At 44.0% G+C, this 22239-nt stretch overlaps 1 protein-coding gene across 1 annotated transcript; it reads right to left on the bottom strand.

Moving 5' to 3' along the window:
• Positions 1-20928: 20928 nt before the first annotated feature.
• On the bottom strand, positions 20929-21977 carry LOC125517161 (uncharacterized). Its single transcript, XM_048682348.1, has 3 exons — positions 21736-21977; positions 21507-21649; positions 20929-21423 (listed from the first exon to the last, which is right to left on the bottom strand). The coding sequence occupies exons 1-3, from the start codon at positions 21882-21884 to the stop codon at positions 21356-21358; spliced, it is 360 nt and encodes a 119-aa protein (XP_048538305.1). The 5' UTR covers positions 21885-21977; the 3' UTR covers positions 20929-21355.
• Between the last annotated feature and the right edge of the window lie 262 nt (positions 21978-22239).

The raw sequence follows: 22239 nt of genomic DNA, 5'->3' as shown, positions 1-22239 counted from the left end.
TACCCGATAACGAACTCTCTAACACAATCGGAGGCTCCGCCACCGAAATAACACATTCAGCCCATGAAATAATGGCCATTATTGCCCCGTGGACAGAACCATTCCTGGCCTACCTAACTAGACAGGAACTTCCGGAGGACCAAAATGAGGCACGCTGCATAGTGCCGCGATCCAAGGCCTACAGGGTCCATGAGGGAGAATTGTACAAAAAAAGCGCTACCAGAGTCCTTCAAAGGTGCATCTCCGAAGAGGAAGGGTGGAACCTTTTGGCAGAAATTCATGCCGGACTCGGCGGTCATCACGCTGCATCCCGTGCTCTTGTAAGCAAGGCCTTCCGTACAAGATTCTACTGGCCAACGGCCCGGGCAGATGCACAGGACTTGGTCCAACGTTGTGCCGGTTGCCAGCTCTTTGCAAATCAAAGCCACATGCCACCCACCGCCCTCCAAACAATCCCCATTACATGGCCCTTCGCGGTCTGGGGGCTTGACATGGTTGGACCCCTTAAAGGGGGAACCCACAAGAAAAAATACTTATTGGTCATGGTGGATAAATTCACCAAATGGATAGAGGCTAAACCGGTTAAAACAGCCGAATCCGGACCGGTGATAGATTTCATATCCGGGGTTGTACACCATTACGGCGTCCCCCACAGCATTATCACTGACAATGGCACGAACTTCACGGCTGACGAGGTAAAACTCTGGTGCAGCAAAATGGGCATCAAGCTCGATTATGCTTCAGTCTATCACCCACAAACCAACGGTCAAGTCGAACGAGCAAATGGTCTTATAATGAGCGGCATTAAACCCAGATTAGTGCGCTCCTTAACGGAGTCTGGCACGCACTGGGTAGAGGAGCTCGACTCTGTACTCTGGGGGCTGCGGACCACGCCGAATCGTAGTACCGGATATACACCGTTTTTTATGGTGTACGGCGCAGAGGCAGTCCTGCCCTGTGACATAATTCATGACTCACCTTGAGTGCGCATGTACAAAGAAAGAGAAGCCAAGCTCGATCGGCAGGACAGTCTGGACACCTTGGAGGAAGAGCGCGACGTAGCCAAAGCCCGTTTCGCATTTTACCAGCAACAGGCTCGCAGATACCAAAGCAGAGAAGTACAGGCCAAAACTTATAACATTGGCGAACTAGTTCTACGACTGCCGGATAAGAAAAAGAACAAGCTCGAGCCCAAATGGGAAGGTCCCTTCATTATCGACCAAGTTCTGACTGGTGGAGCGTACCGACTGCGGGATGCATCAACTAGTCGACTCGAGCTGAACCCATGGAACGCAGCCATGCTTCGAAGATTCTACGCCTAGCACCGGACTTTATGTTAGTCCCCTCCCTTTGTCCATTTTCTGCATATGCATCATCTGTCTTGTTTCCCTTTCTTCCTTTTATTTCTCTAGGCCTTCAAGGGTCACCTTGTGCCTCACTCATACATTAACAGATGCGCTAGCCGCACTCTTCATACCTGGGGGCTTCTTTCACAGAAGCTTAAATTATTTACCTAGGCCTCACGCCCAACACATGTGTTATACTTCCGCATGTACCTTTTTTCACCATTATATGCATCGATATGACTTAAGTTTTGGCCAAGCTGGGTTGCCTGGCTCTTGTATTTATGCCCTACGTTCCCGTTAATTCGGCTAGGCCATAAGGGGAGCACCTCTGCGATTGTTACTGCCGGGTCAGCCGGACGAGTACCTCAGACTAGGTGAAGCCGAAAGCTAGCGTTCTTAAGGGAATATTCGGTCGATGAACAAAAGATGACTTTTTATTTATTATCCATATCTGCCCCCAGATGCTTTTTCTGCGCTTCTTGTCACAGTCCGGACATGCACTTTAGGGCATGCTTACCCAGGGAAAGGAACCCTTAACGGAACTATTCTCCCTGGAAGATGTTCCTTACTATCCATGTAATATAACATAACTAGTTGGGCACTTGTCTGATAAAGCACTAATGACCCCTATGCCTGGTCTCCACGCATGCCCCGGTTCTTACATAACCGAGAGGGTATTCGGATACACTCCGGACCGTCGGGTCCCGAGGTCGAAGCGAAAAGGTCCGCCATGACAAAAGATCTACAATCCGGCTAGAAGGCATTATACATGTCACTTGAAAATTACATATTCAATTTGACTGGTTGAATTCCTCTTCAATACCATCCAATAGGCAGTCTAGTCTACAGTCCTGTTGGGAATACTTTGCGGCCAATTCTACTTGGCCGTACACTAAGCTCACAGGGATCTCCTTCCCATCGGGACCCACAGGTCCGACTTCGGCCATATGGTTCGTGTCAGCCTTCGTGTACCGTGTCTTCACCATTGCCCAGGCTTCCCTGGCGCCCTGACGGCAGGCCGATATCTTCCATAATAGGAAGCGCCGCCTCGCTCCCTTTAGCTTTTCTGCAAGCTCTCCAAGGCCTTCGGGTATGGAGACGGATGGCCACAAGGCCTGGGCGACGCCTTGCATCACCTGCCGAACTCGTTCGTGCAGCTGTGAGAGCTCGGGAAGAAGGTCACCCGTTGAACCAGGCATTTCCTCGGCAGGACGACCTGTTAGCATACCTACAGACATAACTCTGTAGGCCAGCTTCCTCGCCGAACTCCTTTTCAAAGTTCGTTCAAGCACTTACTAAATATGCCGCGTCGAAGCCGCCGATTTTACTTAACAGAGTCCGACAGTTGGGCACGAACATCTTGTAGTTCCACGCCCAGCTTGGTGTTGGCATCTAGGAGATCATTTTTCTCCTGCCTCACCCTCATAAGCACGCTCTCACCGGCCTTCAGCTAGCATAGGAGCCGTTGCTTATCCGGATTTACTCCAGCGTCATCTGCAATTTTATCGTCAGATCTGCATATACGCCGCATTCTATATGATATTTATCATTCGAAAGATATGTTACCAGAGGGGGTCTCTTTGGGCTCCCCTGCTGCGGCCAGTGCGGCCTGAAGTTGGGATTTGCACTCTTCCAGCTCCTGGGACAGTTGAGTATTCTTTTCTGTAAGAACCTGCATAACAAATGATCCTTAAATCAGTTATCCTAACTGTTTCAAGTCTCAGGGGCTACTGATATATATATATATATATATATATATAATCACCAAATTTTCTCACCCGTATGTCTTTTACATACTGCTCCGTGGCTCTGGCTAGACCATTTTGAGCGGCACGGAGGTGCGCGTCTCCCGAGTTGAAGGCATCCAATGCCTCTTGGGAGAAACAATCGTCACGAAGAACAGTCCGGCGATGCCTGTGGTTCATGGCACTTTCCACCTCGGAATGGGTGGCGGACAGTTTATCCGCATCCTCTATCGGAGGAGCACCCGGCGCATGCCTCGTATTCGTTCCCGCCTCCGAATCCGGCCTTGGAGCCTGGCTTGTGGAGGCACGATTGGTAGCCTCTCCGGGTATAGTCCAGCGAGCGCTCTTTTTCCTGAAAAGAAGGCATGGGCGTTAATATGCCTCTGAGAATAATGTCTTGCAATAAAGATGGCGCACCGTACCGCTGCGCCGGTGTCTCAGTCCGAACTGCGGGTCTTTTCAGCCTGCCTGGCCTCGCGGCCCCTTGTTGGCCAGTCGCCGCAGGCTCGGCCTTCTGCCTCGAGGACCTCCCCTGCAAAACACGACTGTTATAGGGAAATCAAAAAACACGCAAGGACGGATCCCTTTTTGAAGTGCTGGGGCTTCGGTCTTAGTCACCTGTGAGGCTGGAAGTAGCCCAGGGTAATCGGCCGTAATGGCCACCAAAGCATTATCATTGCTCAATTGGTAAAACACCCCATCGATCAGCTCCACAGATATGTCCGGATCCGCCTGGGAGGCCGGGTCGAGGGACCATCCAGGGTCCTCGGGTTGTGGAGGGGGTTGTTTATCTCCCTTACGGCCTGGCGCAGTTCCTGCGTAGAAATCGCTAGACTGAATACTTAACTACGGAAATATGAAACAGATGGGCGAGAAAAAGTCTCCGCTTACCCATCTCGGAGGATTGTACATAGAAAATCCGCCCTGCGAGTTGACACGAAGGAATTCCTCCTCTTCTCCCTTGTACAAAGTGGATAAGATCTTTATTAGATCAGCAACCGATCCCGGCCCTCTACGGCCGTAGCGGGTGGCGTCATCCTCCCCGTTGAAATCCCACATGGGGTGGCCTCTATACTGAAGCGGCTGCACCCCCCGCATGATACATGTGGCCATGACCTCGATCATGGTCAATCCGGATCGAGCTAAAAAACTTATCCGGCTCATCAGGTAAAGAACGTCCCTGTCATCTTCCTCCAGGGAGCTCCGTGGACGCCAGCTCTGGCGCTTCTTCAAAGGGGCGTTGTCGAACTCTGGAAGGCCAATCTGAATAGGATCCGGGAGGGGGACGTCTTCTATATTAAACCATTCTGAAGGCCAGTCTTTGGACGTCTTCTTTGGGGTTCCGGACAGGTATCCTGTCCCGGCAATACGCCACACTTCGGCTCCGCCCACTTGATATATTGACCCCTTCTGAGAATGGGGCACAAGGCAGAACAGCTTCTTCCACAGAGTGAAATGAGCCTCACAGCACAAAAACAACTCGTAAAGGGCTACGAATCCCGCGATATGCAGCATGGAGGCAGGCGTAAGGTTGTGCAACTGGAGGCCGTAGAACTCCAAGAGCTCCCGGAGAAACGGATGAATTGGGAATCCAAGCCCTCTTACCAAATAAGGGACAAGGCATACCCGCTCTCCCTTGGAGGGATTGGGAAGGCTCTCCGCTTGCTCTCAGCCATTATAGGTGGCGAGCCCGGCTCGAACCGGACCATGTACGCTGGGGGAAGAAATCCCTTGGCCTGAAGCATCACTAATTTGCTGTGCGGGACGGAACATCTCTCCCAATCTCCAGGCTTGGAGTTAGGGGAGCGAGAGGAGGAGCTGCATCGACCGGCCATGATGGAATGGATCTCTGTCAGGTGCGCTCCGATGAAGGCTCGCCAAGGGAGGATGGTGTGATTTGGATCTGAATCCTCGTCTTTTTAATAGGCGGCTCATTCACACGGCTAGGGGGGTAAATGTGAAAACACCCTGGCTCTTCACATTCGCTCGACACGTGGAAAGTGTCCATTATTGGGCGTGGAAGCCAAGGAGTGCAACATTCACAAGAGACTGGACATTATTTCGACAGGTACACAGAATTTGGAGAGGAACCCTCCTTGCAATGCCGAAGACAATACTGCGCGCCGGACTCATCGTCATTGAAGCCTGGTTCGGGGGCTACTGAGGGAGTCCTGGATTAGGGGGTCTCCGGACAGCCGGACTATATCCATTGGGCGGACTGTTAGACTATGAAGATACAAGATTGAAGACTTCGTCTCGTGTCCGAATGGGACTCTACTTGGCGTGGAACGCAAGCTAGGCAATACGGATATGAATATATCCTCCTTTGTAACCGACCTTGTGTAACCCTAACCCTCTCCGGTGTCTATATAAACCGAAGGGTTTTAGTCCGTAGGACAACAATCACAACATACAATCATACCATAGGCTAGCTTCTAGGGTTTAGCCTCTCTGATCTCGTGGTAGATCTACTCTTGTACTACCCATATCATCAATATTAATCAAGCAGGACGTAGGGTTTTACCTCCATCAAGAGGGCCCGAACCTGGGTAAAACATCGTGTCCCCTGCCTCCTGTTACCATCCGGCCTAGACGCACAGTTCGGGACCCCCTACCCGAGATCCGCCGGTTTTGACACCGACACTCCCCCTCTCTCATGGAGATCTATTCGATGTAATCTTCTTTTTGCGGTGTGTTTGTTGAGACCGATGAATTGTGGGTTTATGATCAAGTCTATCTATGAATAATATTTGAATCTTCTCTGATTTTTTTATGTATGATTGGTTAACTTTGCAAGTCTCTTCGAATTATCAGTTTGGTTTGGCCTACTAGATTGGTTGTTCTTTCCATGGGAGAAGTGCTTAGCTTTGGGTTCAATCTTGCGGTGTCCTTTCCCAGTGACAGAAGGGGCAGCAAGGCACGTATTGTATTGTTGCCATCGAGTATAACAAGATGGGGTTTTTATCATATTGCATGAAACTATCCCTCTACATCATGTCATCTTACTTAAGGCGTTACTCTGTTTTTAACTTAATACTCTAGATGCATGCTGGATAGCGGTCGATGAGTGGAGTAATAGTAGTAGATTCAGAATCGTTTCGGTCTACTTGTCTCAGACGTGATGCCTATATACATGATCATACCTAGATATTCTCATAATTATGCTCAATTTTGTCAATTGCTCAACAGTAATTTGTTCACCCACCGTAGAATACTTATGCTCTTGAGAGAAGCCACTAGTGAAACCTATGGCCCCCGGGTCTCTTTCTCATCATATCAATCTCCATCACTTTACTATTTCTTTGCTTTTACTTTGCTTTTACTTTATTTACTTTGCATCTCTATACCAAAAATACCCAAAAAATATTATTTATCATCTCTATCAGATCTCACTTTCGTAAGTGACCGTGAAGGGATTGACAACCCCTAAGCGCGTTGGTTGCGTTGAGCTATTGTTTTTGTGTAGGTACGAGGGACTCGAGCATAGCCTCCTACTGGATTGATACCTTGGTTCTCAAAAACTGAGGGAAATACTTACGCTACTTTGCTGCATCATCCCTTCCTCTTCGGGGAAATCCAACGCAATACTCAAGAGGTAGCAAGACTCATTCATCCTTCTATGATGGTGAGCCTATGCCTTGGAAGAAGTACGACAAGCCTATGCCATCAACAAAACACCACCGTCTCCACCAACAAATAAGAATTGAGTATCTGGTATGGGCACTCCACTTGGCAACTGCCAAGCTTGGGGGAGTGCCCCGGTATCGTATCACCATCACTTTTATCTTTACCGTTTTTCTTAGTTCGATCCTTTTGGTAATATCTTGATCCAGTAGGATAAAAGTTCTAAGTATGATCTAGTTGTGAGTTTTGCTTTATAATTCCTCTATGTAATCGAGTCCGTGAGCTATATAATAAAGATTAGTGTTGAGTCAAGGGCTTGATTATTTTGCCATGATCCTAAAGAAATAAAAGAAAAGAGAAAGAAATAAAAAGAAACAAAGAGATCATGTGAGTCTTATGGAGGGTAATGAGCTCACATAGAAAAGTATGATGAATAAAAGTTGTTGAGGGTTGACAAACATAATTTTGGTCATCGTTGCAATTAATAGGAAGTAATAAAGAAAGAGAGGTCTTCACATATGAATATACTATCTTGGACATCTTTTATGACTGTGAGCACTCATTAAAATATGACATGCTAAAGAGTTGATGTTGGACAAGGAAGACAACGTAATGGGTTATGTTTTCATACATCTGAGATAAATTATATTGTCATGGATCATCCAACATGGTTGAGCTTGCCTTCCCCACTCATGCTAGCCAAATTCATCGCACCAAGTAGAGATGCTACTTGTGCTTCCAAATACCCTTAAACCAGTCTTGCCATGAGAGTCCACCATACCTACCTATGGATTGAGTAAGATCCTCCAAGTTGTCATCGGTGCAAGCAATAAAAATTGCTCCCTAAATATGTATGAATTATTAGTGTGGGAGAAAATAAGCTTTATACGATCGTGTGATATGGAAGAAATAAAGGCGACAGACTACATAATAAAAGTCCATATCACAAGTGGCAATATAAAGTGACATTCCTTCGCATTAAGATTTTGTGCATCCAACCATAAAAGCGCATGACAACCTCTGCTTCCCTCTGCGAAGGGCCTATCTATTACTTTTATCTCCTACATTGCATAAGAGTCATGGTGATCTTCACCCTTCCTTTTTACATTTTATCCTTTGGCAAGCACAGTATGTTGGAAAGATCCTGGTATATATGGCTAATTGGATGTGAGTTTTCATGAATTATTACTGTTGACATCACCCTTGAGGTAAAACGTTGGGAGGCAAAACTATAAGCCCCTATCTTTCTTTGTGTCCGATTAAAACCCCATACCCATAAGTATTGCGTGAGTGTCAGAAATTGTGAAAGACTATATGATAGTTGAGTATGTGGACTTGCTGAAAAGCTCTTATACATTGAATCTTTCCTATGTTATGATAAATTGCAATTGCTCCAATGACTGAGATTATAGTTTGTTAGTTTTCAATGAAGTTTACTATTCATACTTGAGATTGTGATTGAATTATTACTCTAGCATAAGAAATCATATGACAAGAACTATATAAGTTGATGTTCTAAGAATGATCATGATGCCCTCATGTCCATATTTTATTTTTATCGACACCTCTATCTCTAAACATGTCGACATATTTTTCGATTTCGGCTTTTCGCTTGAGGACAAGCGAGGTCTAAGCTTGGGGGAGTTGATACATCCATTTTGCATCATGCTTTTATATCAGTATTTATTGCATTATGGGCTGTTATTACACATTATGTCACAATACTTATACCTATTCTCTCTTATTTTACGAGGTTTACATAAAGAGGGAGAATGCCGGCAGGTGGGATTCTGGGCTGGAAAAGGAGCAAATATTAGAGACCTATTCTACACAGCTCCAAAAGTCCTGAAACTTCACGAAAGACGTTTTCCAAATATATAAAAAATACTGAGGGCAAGAACTTCACCAGGGGGGCCACACCCTGCCCACGAGGGTGGGGGGCGCGCCCTACCCCCTGGGCGCCCCCAACCTCGTGGGCCCCCTGGTGGCCCTCCGGTGGCCATCTTCTACTATATGAAGTCTTTCTATGGGAAAAAACAAGCCATCTTCTCGGACGAAACTCCGCCGCCACGAGGCGGAACCTTGGCGAAACCAATCTAGGGCTCTAGCGGAGCTGTTCTGCCGGGGAAACTTCCCTCCCGGAGGGGGAAATCACCGCCATCGTCATCACCAACGCTCCTCTCATCGGGAGAGGGCAATCTCCAGCAACATCTCCATCAGCACCATCTCATCTCAAAACCCTAGTTCATCTCTTGTATCCAATTCTTGTCTCCAAGTCCGGGATTGGTGCTAGTAGGTTCCTAGTAGTGTTAATTATTCCTTATAGTTGATGCTAGTTGGTTTAATTGGTGGAAGATCATATGTTCAGATCCTATATGCATATTAATACCCCTCTGATTATGAACATGTTTATGCTTTGTGAGTAGTTACTTTTGTTCCTGAGGACATGGGAGAAGTCTTGCTATTAGTAGTCATGTGAATTTGGTATTCGTTTAATATTTTGATGAGATGTATGTTGTCTCTCCTCTAGTGGTGTTATGTGAACGTCGACTACATGACACTTCACCATTATTTGGGCCTAGAGGAAGGCATTGGGAAGTAATAAGTAGATGATGGGTTGCTAGAGTGACAGAAGCTTAAACCCTAGTTTATGCGTTGCTTCGTAAGGGGCTGATTTGGATCCATATGTTTCATGCTATGGTTAGGTTTACCTTAATACTTTTGTTGTAGTTGCGGATGCTTGCAATAGAGGTTAATCATAAGTGGGATGCTTGTCCATGTAAGGGCAGTACCCAAGCACCGGTCCACCTACATACCAAATTATCAAAGTACCGAATGCGAATCATATGAACGTGATGAAAACTAGCTTGCCGATATTCCCATGTGTCCTCAGGAGCGCTTTACATCATATAAGAGTTTGTCCAGGCTTGCCCTTTGCTACAAAAAGGATTGGGCCACCTTGCTGCATTTTATTTACTTTTGTTACTTGTTGCTCGTTACAAACTATCCTATCACAAAACTATCTGTTACCACTTATTTCAGTACTTGCAGAGAATACCTTGCTGGAGACCGCTTATCATTTCCTTCTTCTCCTCGTTGGGTTTGACACTCTTACGTATCGAAAGGACTATGATAGATCCCCTATACTTGTGGGTCATCATGCATCTACTACTATTACTCCACACATCGACCGCTATCCAACATGCATCTAGAGTATTAAGTTCATAAGAACAGAGTAACGCATTAGGCAAGATGACATGATGTAGAGGGATAAACTCAAGCAATATGATATAAACCCCATCTTTTTATCCTCGATGGCAACAATACAATACGTGCCTTGCTGCCCCTGCTGTCACTGGGAAAGGACACCGCAAGATTGAACCCAAAGCTAAGCACTTCTCCCATTGCAAGAAAGATCAATCTAGTAGGCCAAACCAAACTGATAATTTGAAGAGACTTGCAAAGATAACCAATCATACATAAAAGATTTCAGAGAAGAATCAAATATTGTTTATAGATAAACTTGATCATAAACCCACAATTCATCGGATCTCGACAAACACACCACAAAAAGAGTTGCATCGAATAGATCTCCAAGAAGATCGAGGAGAACTTTGTATTGAGATCCAAAGAGAGAGAAAAAGTCATCTAGCTAATAACTATGGACCCGAAGGTCTGAAGTAAACTACTCACACATCATCGGAGAGGCTGTGGTGTTGATGTAGAAGCCTTCCGTGATCGATTCCCCCTCTAGCGGAGCTCCGGAAAAGGCCCCAAGATGGGATCTCTTGGGTACAGAAGGTTGCGGCGGTGGAAATAGGGTTTCGTGGTGCTCCTAGATGTTTTCGGGGTATATGGGTATATATAGGAGGAAGAAGTAGGTCGGTGGAGCTACGAGGGGCCCACGAGGGTGGGGGCGCGCCCAGGGGTGCAGGCGCGCCTCCCTGGCCTCGTGGCCTCCTCGTTGATTTCTTGACGTCCACTCCAAGTCCCCTGGATGACGTTTGTTCCAAAAATAACTCTCCCAAAGGTTTCATTCCGTTAGGATTCCGTTTGATATTCCTTTTCTGCGAAACACTGAAATAGGCAAAAAAACAACAACAATTTACACTCGGGCCTTGGGTTTGTAGGTTAGTCCCAAAAATAATATAAACCCATTAACATCCAAAACAAATAATATAATAGCATGGAACAATCAAAAATTATAGATACGTCGGAGATGTATCATTAATCAACCGGAAAGTGCCTGGATTTTTCTTAATTTTTTAGTATTACTCTTCAAAGCCGAAGTGCAGTGTCAATGTGTTATTTCGGTGAGGAGGTTAGCTCTTTTTATCTTCACAAGTTTCTACTGATATTTGATTAGCGTGGTACTGTCTGATTTGGCACTGCCATTTTAGTTTACTTATATACTGCTAGGTTTTTCCTTGTCAGAACATTCCAGCCACTGGAACATGTTTCCTAAGCAAGGTATTAATTCATGTTTCTGGATCTGTCTCAACAAGAATATGAAAGAATTACCATCATTGTGGCTGGATATCATACAGGATATTATCTACACTATAGATCCTAAGCAAGATCTTAAATCGTGTTTTCGGATCTGTCTCACCAAGGATATGAAAGAATTACCATCATTGTAGCTGGATATCATACATGATATTATTCATACTGTGGATACATATTTGCTATGGTACAAGGGTTGCAACTATAGCGGGCTATTGTTGATTTGTTATTGTCCCTTGTTTGTCTAACCGTTTAGTTCTTCAAGTGAAACATACCAAAATTTTCATACATCAATGGTTAATAGATCTGTGCTATGTACTTCCTCCCGATCCCACACTACTAACTTCTTATCATTTTATACCACTGTCCTAGCATATGAACCATCCTTGCTAACTCATTTTTTCAAAAGCTTGCTAGTGGCCACTTTGACATTATCTCTGCAGTTTAGTTAATTATAAATTATCTGAATGGATGATTTAGCATGAACATGCAGTATGCAAAGTCTGAATTTTTAATCATGTCCCATAGTGAGGGTCTATACTAAACAAGAGGATATGCGTTCGACTTGTTTCACTCACTTTTCTGCTTTGTTTAGACCATACATCAGTCTTCAGCCATACAAGATCATTTTATACTACTATCCTAGCATATGAGCCATCCTTAGCCGACTCATATTTTCAGAGGCCACTATGACATTATCTCTGCAGTTTAGTTAATTATAAATTATCTGAACGGATGATTTTAGCATGAACATGCAGTATGCAAAATCTGAATTTTTGATCATGTTCCATAGTGAGGGTCTATACTAAACATGAGGAAATAGGGGTATATTTTTGTTTTCAAGGAGATAAATCATACTTGATGTGTGCATATTTGGCGAGGCAAATTCAAGAGTGTTGTTTGAACTAATTACGTCTGATGTTTGTGTAGGTTTTAGATTTGTGTAGATACATGTGATGGAATGCTTTTTTTACAAGGTCCTTCATCTGAATAAAACTGGTGCCCGGCTTGAAAATAATGGGATACCCATGGAGATCGAGAAACAGAGGTCCCATGTCAGTTTTGATGCATTGGGATTTACCCCTGAAATAGAAGAGTTGTGCAGGCTTGTGGTTCAAGTTCTTCATCGGAATGGACCCTTTTGTGGTTCTCCACTTGCGGTATGAGATGGACATGCTTGCCTTCTCAGGTGTACACATGGTTGGTTGCAGCAAAGAGGAGGCTGGGGACCTCACAAGGATGAGATATTGCAGTAGTTCGGGCAAGTGGATCTGCACTAACGAGTATGCGTTTGACTGTCTAGGTGATGAGGAAGCTGTGCTGCTGCGCTGTGTGTGTGTGTGTGTGTGTGTGTGTGTGTGTGTGTGTTGATTATTACAGATTTTTCGGTTAGTTGTTGAACCTGGCAATGTGTGTGCATTTTCTATTCATTGTGTCAATAAGGGCAAATGGTGCTTCATCTCAATGTGAAATAACTTGTCTATCATCATCTCATCAGGAAGTTCAGCATTGCTATCATTTTGCAGGGTCCTAACTTGGTTATAAGTCAAAGCAAGGCTTGCTTAGATAATAGTAATGAATGGTGCAAAACCCATCATGCATCTAGTGGTAAATAAAATTTATTTTCCAAATAACATTTCTTATTGGGTGTTCTTCTCTGAATATAAACCTGTTGACCCCTAAACCTATTTAGGATTGACAAATAGAGTACCGCGGAGTGAGATTTCTGAGTGTGACACGGAGAAGCATGTACGGTGTCTAATTTTTATGGTCATCATCACATTTTTCTAAAAATTTGATTGCAAACATGGTTACAAAGTTACAGTATTCAGAACTGATTCCATAATCTAATTCATTTATCTATCTATTGCACTTCAACAAGTCGCTGCTTTGGAACTCTCTTTGCCATCAATGATTATCCTAGACCGGCGGACGTGCGTAAACTAGATAAGTGCACACATGAACGCTCAGGAGGCGTGCCAATGGCATGCCCCAACCACTAGTGTCTAGTCAAGTGTGTCATAATTGCAGTGGTGGAGCTTGAGCATAATCCAAGAGGAGGCCATTAGCTTAAGGGGAGCAAGATAATGGAAAGGAGGGGCTAATTTCTAGTTTAAACACTGCTTAGGCCTAAAATAGAGCATATTCTTCTATTGTTGGAAAAATTAGGGGGGGGGGGGGGCAATTGCCCCTGTTGGTCTACACCAAGCTCCGTCATTACAGAATTGTCGTCAAAGCTAGAAACAACTTAGTTTTTTTAGGGAAGAAAACAACTCAGTTTAGGGCGCATTCGGTCTTGAGGAAAACACAAAGGAATCTGACCCTGTGGTATTTTCTATCTTTGGCCCTCTTTGGATCTCTAAGTTAGAGTTAGTTTTAGTTAGTTGAGGCTCAAATAACCCAAAAGTATTCAAACATGGTGGGTTAGTTTGGGTTAGTTGGATCTAACATATCTCAAAAAACTAGCCCACACTAGAGGAGCTTATTGGGATTAGTTCTCCTCGGCCCACTAGAAAAAATAGTAAAAAAGCTATCCCTTTCATCCAAACAGGGTCCAAAATAGTAAATGATTGAGAAAGGATATTTATTGTCAATCTAACCCTACCATCCAAACAACTCAGTTAGTTCGGGGTTAATTCAGGGTTAAAATCTAACTCTAACGTCTAACTGAGTTAGAGTATCCAATTAGAACCTTTGGTGCGTTTGGACTGAAGGATAAGTAAACAGGAAACAAGGGAAAGTCTTCGGTTTCCGTGGGATTCCTACATATTTCACGGGAAAAGAAACGTCCAGTCGGACCTCTTGTTTCTCGCGATTGGCCGAGGCAACGCACTGTCCCCTAGTTATAACTCTGTACAGAGCTCAAACAATCTTGTAGTCCAATATAATATTCATTCACATGCCCGAGGGAAAAGTCCACAGCCAAATAAAAAAATTCCAAAGCTACAGTTCACTGCTCAGTTGATGTCCAGCTTCCTTTGATTACCGACGAACGCCTCACTCCCCACTATTCCTCCCTTTTAAAATCCCCAGTTTCATAGGTGCTTGTTTTCCCTATTCCATTACATTTTTTCATCATAATATCACATTCGTGAAAGGCGTGGCAAGAAAAAGAAAATCAGTGCTTCAAAATGCTTCCAAAAGTACCATTTTTGAAGTATCAATTTTTTTTGGTTACGCATTCCACAAATGTGATCTCATGACGAAAATTTGCAAGCACTTAGAAATTTTGTCAAAGATTACCAATTTCTTTCAGAATATTATGAATTTGCTTTCATTTTTTACTGTTCATCCAAACTCATTTGAGCTTGAGATACTGAGCGTCCAATTAAGCACGTTTCACAAGACACACTACTGGTACGTGGGACTAAAGTAACCCACCTGTGTATTCTGGATAATAGTAACTTTCAAGGATTCAAGCCACCCTCTTGTGAATACCCCTCCTCACCTTGACTGTCCTGGATTGGCTCATGAGCCATGACCTACACCAAACAAACGATGCCACTTTTTTTAGAAGAAAAATACACCATGGAGGATGCACACACAGTGCCAGCTTGCCGTGCCTAGTAGGAGCGCCTGCTCATTTCCGTTTCCCCAGCATACATGCAAGGGTAGGATATGAAAGATCTGCCGTCTTGGTGCATCCAGCATCTTAATTGCATCTATCATCTGTTGACACCAGATTTTGACACGATGAAGAATTTAATTAAGATGGCCTTAAATGAAGAAGTGCTCAAAGTGTGAAAGTTTCGTATCGTTAAAAGGAAAAACTTTGATATTTGAGCCATAGTCATCCGGTCTCATCTTTAAGGCCGAAGTTGTGTTCGAAATACTCAGATTTTGTATTCAGAATGCTATTCGGCTGATTACGCCTCCAAGATAGCCTCATATGGGAAAAGTTTCTACACGGATTGTCTTCGCCTCGTCGAAACGATCGCTTTTGATATAAAGAAAACGTCTAAATCAGAGTTCGTATGCAAAAGTTAGAGCCAAAACTATGTGCTACATAAATCTGCCCCGGAAGTTTCGGGCAAAACATCCGGGGAGGTTCCGGGCTAAACAGAAACTTTGCACGTGGTGCGCCCTGAAGACTGGAATTTTAAAATATTTGCAGATTTGCGGGGCCGATTTCGACATCAAGATTACCTCGGATGAAAAAGTGATCAACTAAGGAATTTTTCTCTATTGCAAGATCTACAACTTTGCTTTTGGAACCATCGCGATCCGAAGCCATATGCAACCTGCATGAGCTGTGCAAGAGGGCTACTTGGTGTAATTTTAGTCCGAAAGTTCCAGGCTAACCAGAAGTTCCGGCCCTCGTGGTCCGAGTTAGGTTATCGTTTGATGTTTTGGACGAGATTTGAGTCATTTTCTTGTACGGAAAGTCCAACCGCCTCATATATATGTAAGAGGTGACGGCCGATTGAATAACAACACACAATCGAACAAATCTATATACATCTTTTACCTTTACTTTTCCTTCTCCCTTGTTCTTCTTCTTCTTTCTTGTTCTTCGTTCATTCTTTGTTTGTAGGGCGGCGAACCTCGAGGCCCTAGGGGCGGTCAGGCCGACCTAGGGCAGCCCATAGCCGCCGCGCGTCCAGACGGGGTCCCTCCCAGTCGCGTGGGGTTTCGGGTGCTCAAAAGCGCCCGCCGGATTGCTTGCGTACCGCGCTTTCGGACGGGTCTCCTTCGATGTGAGATGCGGTGCATCACCCTCGGCGTTGGAGGTACACGATGACGTGTTCGTGTGCGAACACACTTTTTGGCGACTCCGCTGGGGACGAAGCGTTGAACGGTCTCCGACCCGTTCTTGCTACGAAGAGATCGTCATCTAGGGTTTGACATCTACAAAGGTAATATGAATACCACTTCACTTATGTAGATGCAAATAATGCATATGTTGTTGCTAGATCGTCTAATGAGCATAATGTATCGGCTAGCCCTAGTTTTATCAATAATGTATCTAATTATGTGCAACAACCGATTCAGAATAATCTTCATGCTTCAACCTCATATAATTTCAGCAACATGCAACATATGTATCCCAACTCCCATGCATCGGCAACCCCACAAATCTATATGCCGATGAACAACATGATGAGTTCGGTTAATCAAGTTGAGATACCCCATGTAGGAACTTCCAATAGGATGCAACAAGGTGTTTCAACTTTTTATTCATCGGCAAATAACTTGCAGTTTGTTAATCCAAACGTGCCGGTGGATAGGGGAATTGGCCATGCTACTACTAGTTATTCGGCCAATTACCCTCAAACATCATATGGTACACCTCATGCTACTAATTTTCTGGCACCATACGCAACTGTTGATGTCCATAATTCGGCTCCCCACCTTCATGGTCATGGCCGAATAAGTGAAACTTCTACAGGAGCACAAATACCTTCACCTACTACTGTGGCATATCATGTCCCCCGAACACAATTACAGAATTTCGGTGACATATCGTTACCGAAAGAGTCTAAAAGTGTCGGGGGCAATTCTATCCAGATTGGGTCATTAAGAAAAATCTTACGTCTTTTTCGGATGAATGCAATGTTGTTCTACATGAATTAATAAAAGAGGAAAAGCCTATTAATTCTACTGCAATCCAAGCTAGATTATGCCAAAAAGAGAAAGCATTGGATGTGGATAGAATTATCAAAAAAGATGGTGATTCGGATAATAAAGTTAATTCGGGTATTGAAAAGACCGAATCAAATATTACGTATGCCGAATCTATTCTAGAAAAACAAGATGACAAGGTGTTGGGGAGCTATTCGAAAGAGGAACAACCTATCGTTCAAGTAATGCAACCATCATGCTCTCCCAACGTGTTTGAAAAGGTATGTCTAGCAAGTGATTTACCTATCTTCCGATTTGGTCGCAACTTTATTGTTGATGCTTCTATAAGAGAAATTCTCATAAGTAATTTTGAAAAATCAATGACGAAGGGAAATTTACTTGTTAGCAATAAAACAGTTATAGAACATATCGGTCAGTCTATTGTGCCATTTATAAAGACCGATAGTGACCTATTATTACAGCCAAAGTTTTCCCCATTGCTTTATCAAAATTTCATATCTAATTGGGTAGCTTTGCTTGTTTCTTACTTGGCTTGCACTTGGTCTCAATTGAGACATGTGTATTCTAACTATTTTCATTTCAGAAATTTAAAGCCAAGGTCAAATTCTTTTGAAAAATCCGATGCTAATATAATATCTTATCCAAATACATCGGAGATAGGGTGTAAAACACAATGCATAGCCAAATGGGGAGATTCTAAATCTGAACCATTCGTTTGCTCAACTCCAAAGCCGTTTGCACACCAAGATCGGCTAGAAAATAAGAAGTATACCTTCAATTCAAGCATGTGTGATCAAATATTTGATTTGTTGCTGAAAAATAATTACATTAGAGTTCTTGATCACCATGTGAAGCCATCAATCCAAGGACAAATGTATTGCAAGTTGCGTGATTCATCCAAGTATAATTTTGAGGATTGCAACATGTTTCGTCAAATAGTTAAATAGGCCATTGATAAAGGACGATTAAAATTTGTTGAAACACTAAGGGATGACCAGTCTATTCTGATTGGTCCTAATGGAAAAAGGTTTTTGAATCGGCTGCTTCAAGATGATTCCTTTAAAGATGAGAAGGTAAAAACTACAGGTGATGGGATCAAGCTTTCAAGTAAAAAAGTTGTTCAAGAGCACAATGAAAATATTCTTAAAGGTATGAGTTCTATCAAAGATACAATAAAGACGCCAAGGACTGGGGGGCAACAAGAACATCCAAAGATCGATGCAAGTCAAGACAAAGGAGATAAAGGCCGCAATAAGCACAAGTGCAAAAAATCCAAGGTCACTTTTGCACAATTATTAGATAAATATCAAAAGAAGAGTGAAGAGAAAAGTGCTTATCGGCCAACTAATGGAAAAGCATCAAGATCACCCCCTAGGCGCAAACCCGAGGATTGGTATTGGCAACATGAGAATTCTAATGTGGTATATTCATATCCATATTTTGTGCCGCCAATGCCAATGCCATGGATACCTTCCTATGATCATCTAAATCCATATCCATCCTGGGACAAGTATGATACAAGGGCGCATTATTCATCTTATTTATACCATCTCACAAACATTATGGAGCTCCAAAAAGATCAACATTTGAACAGTCACATGTCAAAGACCGTTCAATCATAAGGAATCGGTCTGGAGCTCAAGGAACAAGAAAGAGGTGGTCAAACAAATTTATCGTGTTAAAAAAGATGGCCATAAGAGTGCTACTTCAGATTTGATCTCAAATGAGGAGACAATTAAAGTATTGACATTGGCTACTAATGGTGACGAGGCAAGTCAATCAAGTATCAAATCTGAAGAGAAGAAGTTGAGAGTGCACATGGTAAAACAAGAATTGCCATTGCTTCAAACAAAATCACAGCCAGGGTGCCCACTCGGCTTATTATATTGGCAAAAGAAGAAATTACAAAAACTTAATGCACAAGAACTTGAAGAAAGGAATATGGCATGGGTTCCCAAAGGAAGTATTCAAAATAAGAATTATATGCAAGCTTCCTTTACAAGGAGTGCGGCAAATGTGAAGAAGGAAAAGAGTGAAAACTATTAAGGACCAAGCCGAAGGTTTCAACATCTTCGGTCCACACATTATCCATTTTCTTTAACAATGTCGTTGATGACTATGCCATGGAATTTCTCATCAGGAAAAGCATCGTGCAAGTTATTTTTCGGCACACAAGTTTGCTGAAAAACAGGGGGGCATGTGTTGACACCAGATTTTGGCACGGCGAAGAACTTAATTAAGATGGCCTCAAATGGAGAAGTGCTCAAAGTGAGAAAGTTCCGTATCGTCAAAAGGAAAAACTTTGATATTTGGGCCATAGTCATCCGGTCTCATCTCTAAGGCCGAAGTTGTGTTCGAAGTATTCATATTTTGTATTCACAACAGTACTCGGCTGATTACGCCCCCAAGATGGCTTCATATGGGAAAAGTTTCTACACGGATTGTCTTCGCCTCGTCGAAACGATTGATTTTGATATAAAGAAAGTCTAAATCGGAGTTCGTATGCAAAAGTTAGAGCAAAAACGTCTGCCCCGGAAGTTCCGGGCAAAACTTCCGGGGAGGTTCCGGGCTAAATAGAAACTTTGCACGCGGTGCGCCCCGAAGACTGGAATTTTAACATTATTTGCAGATTTGCGGGTGCGATTTCGACATCAAGATGACCTCGGATGAAAAAGTGATAAACTAAGGAATTTTTCTCCATTGCAAGATCTACAACTTTGCTTTTGGAACCATCACAATCCAAAGCCATATGCGACCTACAGGAGCTGTGCAAGAGGGCTACTTGGTGTAATTTTAGCCCGGAAGTTCCGGGCTGACCGGAAGTTCCGGCCCTCGTGGTCCGAGTTAGGTTATCTTTTGATGTTTTAGACGGGATTTGAGTCCTTTTCTTGTACGGAAAGTCCAACCACCTCATATATATGTAAAAGGTGATGGCCGATTGAATAACAACACACAACCGAACAAATCTATATACATCTTTTACCTTTACTTTTCCTTCTCCCTTGTTCTTCTTCTTCCTCGTTCTTCGTTCGTTCTTCGTTTGCAGGGCGGCGAACCTCGAGGCCCTAGGGGCGGTCAGGCCGACCTAGGGCAGCCCATAGCCGCCGCGTGTCCAGACGGGGTCCCTCCCGGGCGCGTGTGGTTTCGGGTGCTCAAAAGCGTCCGCCGGATTGCTTGCGTACCGCGCTTCCGGACGGATCTCCTTCAACGTGAGCTGCGGTGCATCACCCTCGGCGTTGGAGGTACACGGTGACTTGTTCGTGTGCGAACATCATCAAATGATTATATCATTTTTGTTTTGGTCCAGCACAATGGATCGTGTTCGTTGCCTGGTAGATTCGATCACATGTTAGAGCATCTGCGCGTGAACTGCACGTGTGTGCTTCATATTAGTTAACATTATAATATCCAAACGTAAAAAAAAATCTATCCAGGAATGCTGCCTTTTTTTCCTTCTAAAAATGGACCTTCTCTAAGAAAGCATCTAAAATATGTACTCGTAATTCATATGTCACTTCATCACAAAAAGAAATTCATATGGTACTACTCAGTGGCACTTCATCACAAAAAGAAATTCATATGGTACTACTCCGCTACTGATCAATGGCTTCGATAGGAGGAAGTCAACTACATCTCTGGATGAGGAAAAGTAACTTTGAGAGAGGGAGAAAAGGACCAATATACATATATTTGGCCTTTCATATTTTTGTTAGAAATAACATTTTGAATTGCAAATCAATTTTTCTATACGCTTCAGCTTACATTTCTCTTTTCATTAGTTTTCGATGTTCTTGTAGCAACCATTTGTGCATTTCTTTTAGCAAGATTCCTGCAACCATGGGTGGGCATCATCTAGTTATTGCTGTGATGGCCCATTGAGCAGAGCAGCTGACACACGCCTTTTACCTTTTTCTCCCTATCTTTCTTTATATTGTTCCTTTATTTTATTTTTCAGAAGTTTGCTTTGTCAATTATTCAAGGAGAGTGATGGCTGACCGTCTGATGACACATGGACGGAGAACACACAAACAAAAATAGTGTCCACACGCATGTTTTAGACTTTTACTGTTCATCTTAGACTTTTACTGTTCATCTTAGATCATGTGAGCTCGAGCTCACGGTAGGACTTTCGGATAACATTCTCTTTTTTTACAAGGAGACTCGAGTCCTTTACGTAAGACATCACTACAACCGACTTACTAAACCGGCCCAAAGAAGAACTCTAGCTCCCACGCCCACAGGGCACTATCACTTCAACAACTCATCTCTTAATTTTACCGCTCATGCTAGGTGCACGCATAACCTAGATAGCAAGGCACGGAAGCATGCCTTGATATTTTACATGATAAACTCCTTAAAACATGGCTTTACATCGCTCGCTTCAAACCTCAGAAGCAGTTCGAGCCATCTAATGGCAAACTTAAAACTAGACACGGCGATGAAGCAAACACACACGTACTACCTCGGTAAACGAATATAAGACGTTTTATATCACTACTATCAGTAGTGTAAAAAACGCTTTTATATTATAGAATAGAGGGAGTAGTTATGAAGCTAGGTGGCGTGCTTGTCGTCCTTGAGATGGCGCGCCTTCTCCTCCTTCACCTGCGAGGTGCCATGGTCTGAAGAAAAACCCAACTCGATCAGTTATTATTAGGCAAAACACAGTTAATAACTCCATATAAAAAGCAAACAAAAAGTATACCAGGAGGAGGATGGGTCGGATGCGCCTCGGCAGTTGGACGGCTGAACGCCGGCCGGTCGTCGTCCCTCGCGTACACCCCGCCGAAGCCTTCCTCGTCCGACCTCGTGGAGTAGGCCACCCCGAACGGGTGGCTCGTCACGTCCCTACACGGACCAACCAGCCAACCCAATAAAACGGCATGCAATTTGCAAGGGAAAATTACCCGTACGTGATCAACCAAGTAATATACTCCTTGGTGTTGTGCGTGTCGTCGCGGGGGTGCTCCATGCCCGGCGCGGCGGACACGCTCCTCCCTCCGCGAGCTGCGGCGACCGACGTCGCGGAGGCGAACCGGCCGAGTCCCGTGCTGGTGCCACTGGACAGCCTGAGCGAGTGCATGAGAGAAAATAGCTCGTCCGGCGACGATGCCTCCCCGGAGTTGGCCTGGCGAGAGAGCTTAGTTATAGGCAGTGGTGCCGTCGCCTATGCGATGGCGCGCGTCTGGAAAGGCCCGGAGGCGCGTCGTGGCCGCACACGTAGAAACCCATTGCAGAGCAAGGAAAGGGACAGGGATGGCGACGGGCTGATCATACGATCGGGTAGGATATGAGAGTTCTCTAGAATTCGTACGTGTTGCTCGATCGGATAGGCTCTCTCTCTCATCCTTGAGAATTTTCTAGGATGCTTAAAGGATTCTAAAAAGTCATTAGGGCATCTCCAACGCTGACATAAATTTGCTTCGACACCATGTATA

This window comes from Triticum urartu, chromosome 6A (genome assembly GCF_056163025.1).
Source record: "Triticum urartu cultivar PI428250 chromosome 6A, HENAU_Tu73, whole genome shotgun sequence".
In the NCBI taxonomy this organism is placed as follows: domain Eukaryota; kingdom Viridiplantae; phylum Streptophyta; class Magnoliopsida; order Poales; family Poaceae; genus Triticum; species Triticum urartu.
The sequence above is the reverse complement of the archived record's forward strand: the minus strand, read 5'-3'. Positions and strand labels throughout refer to the sequence as shown.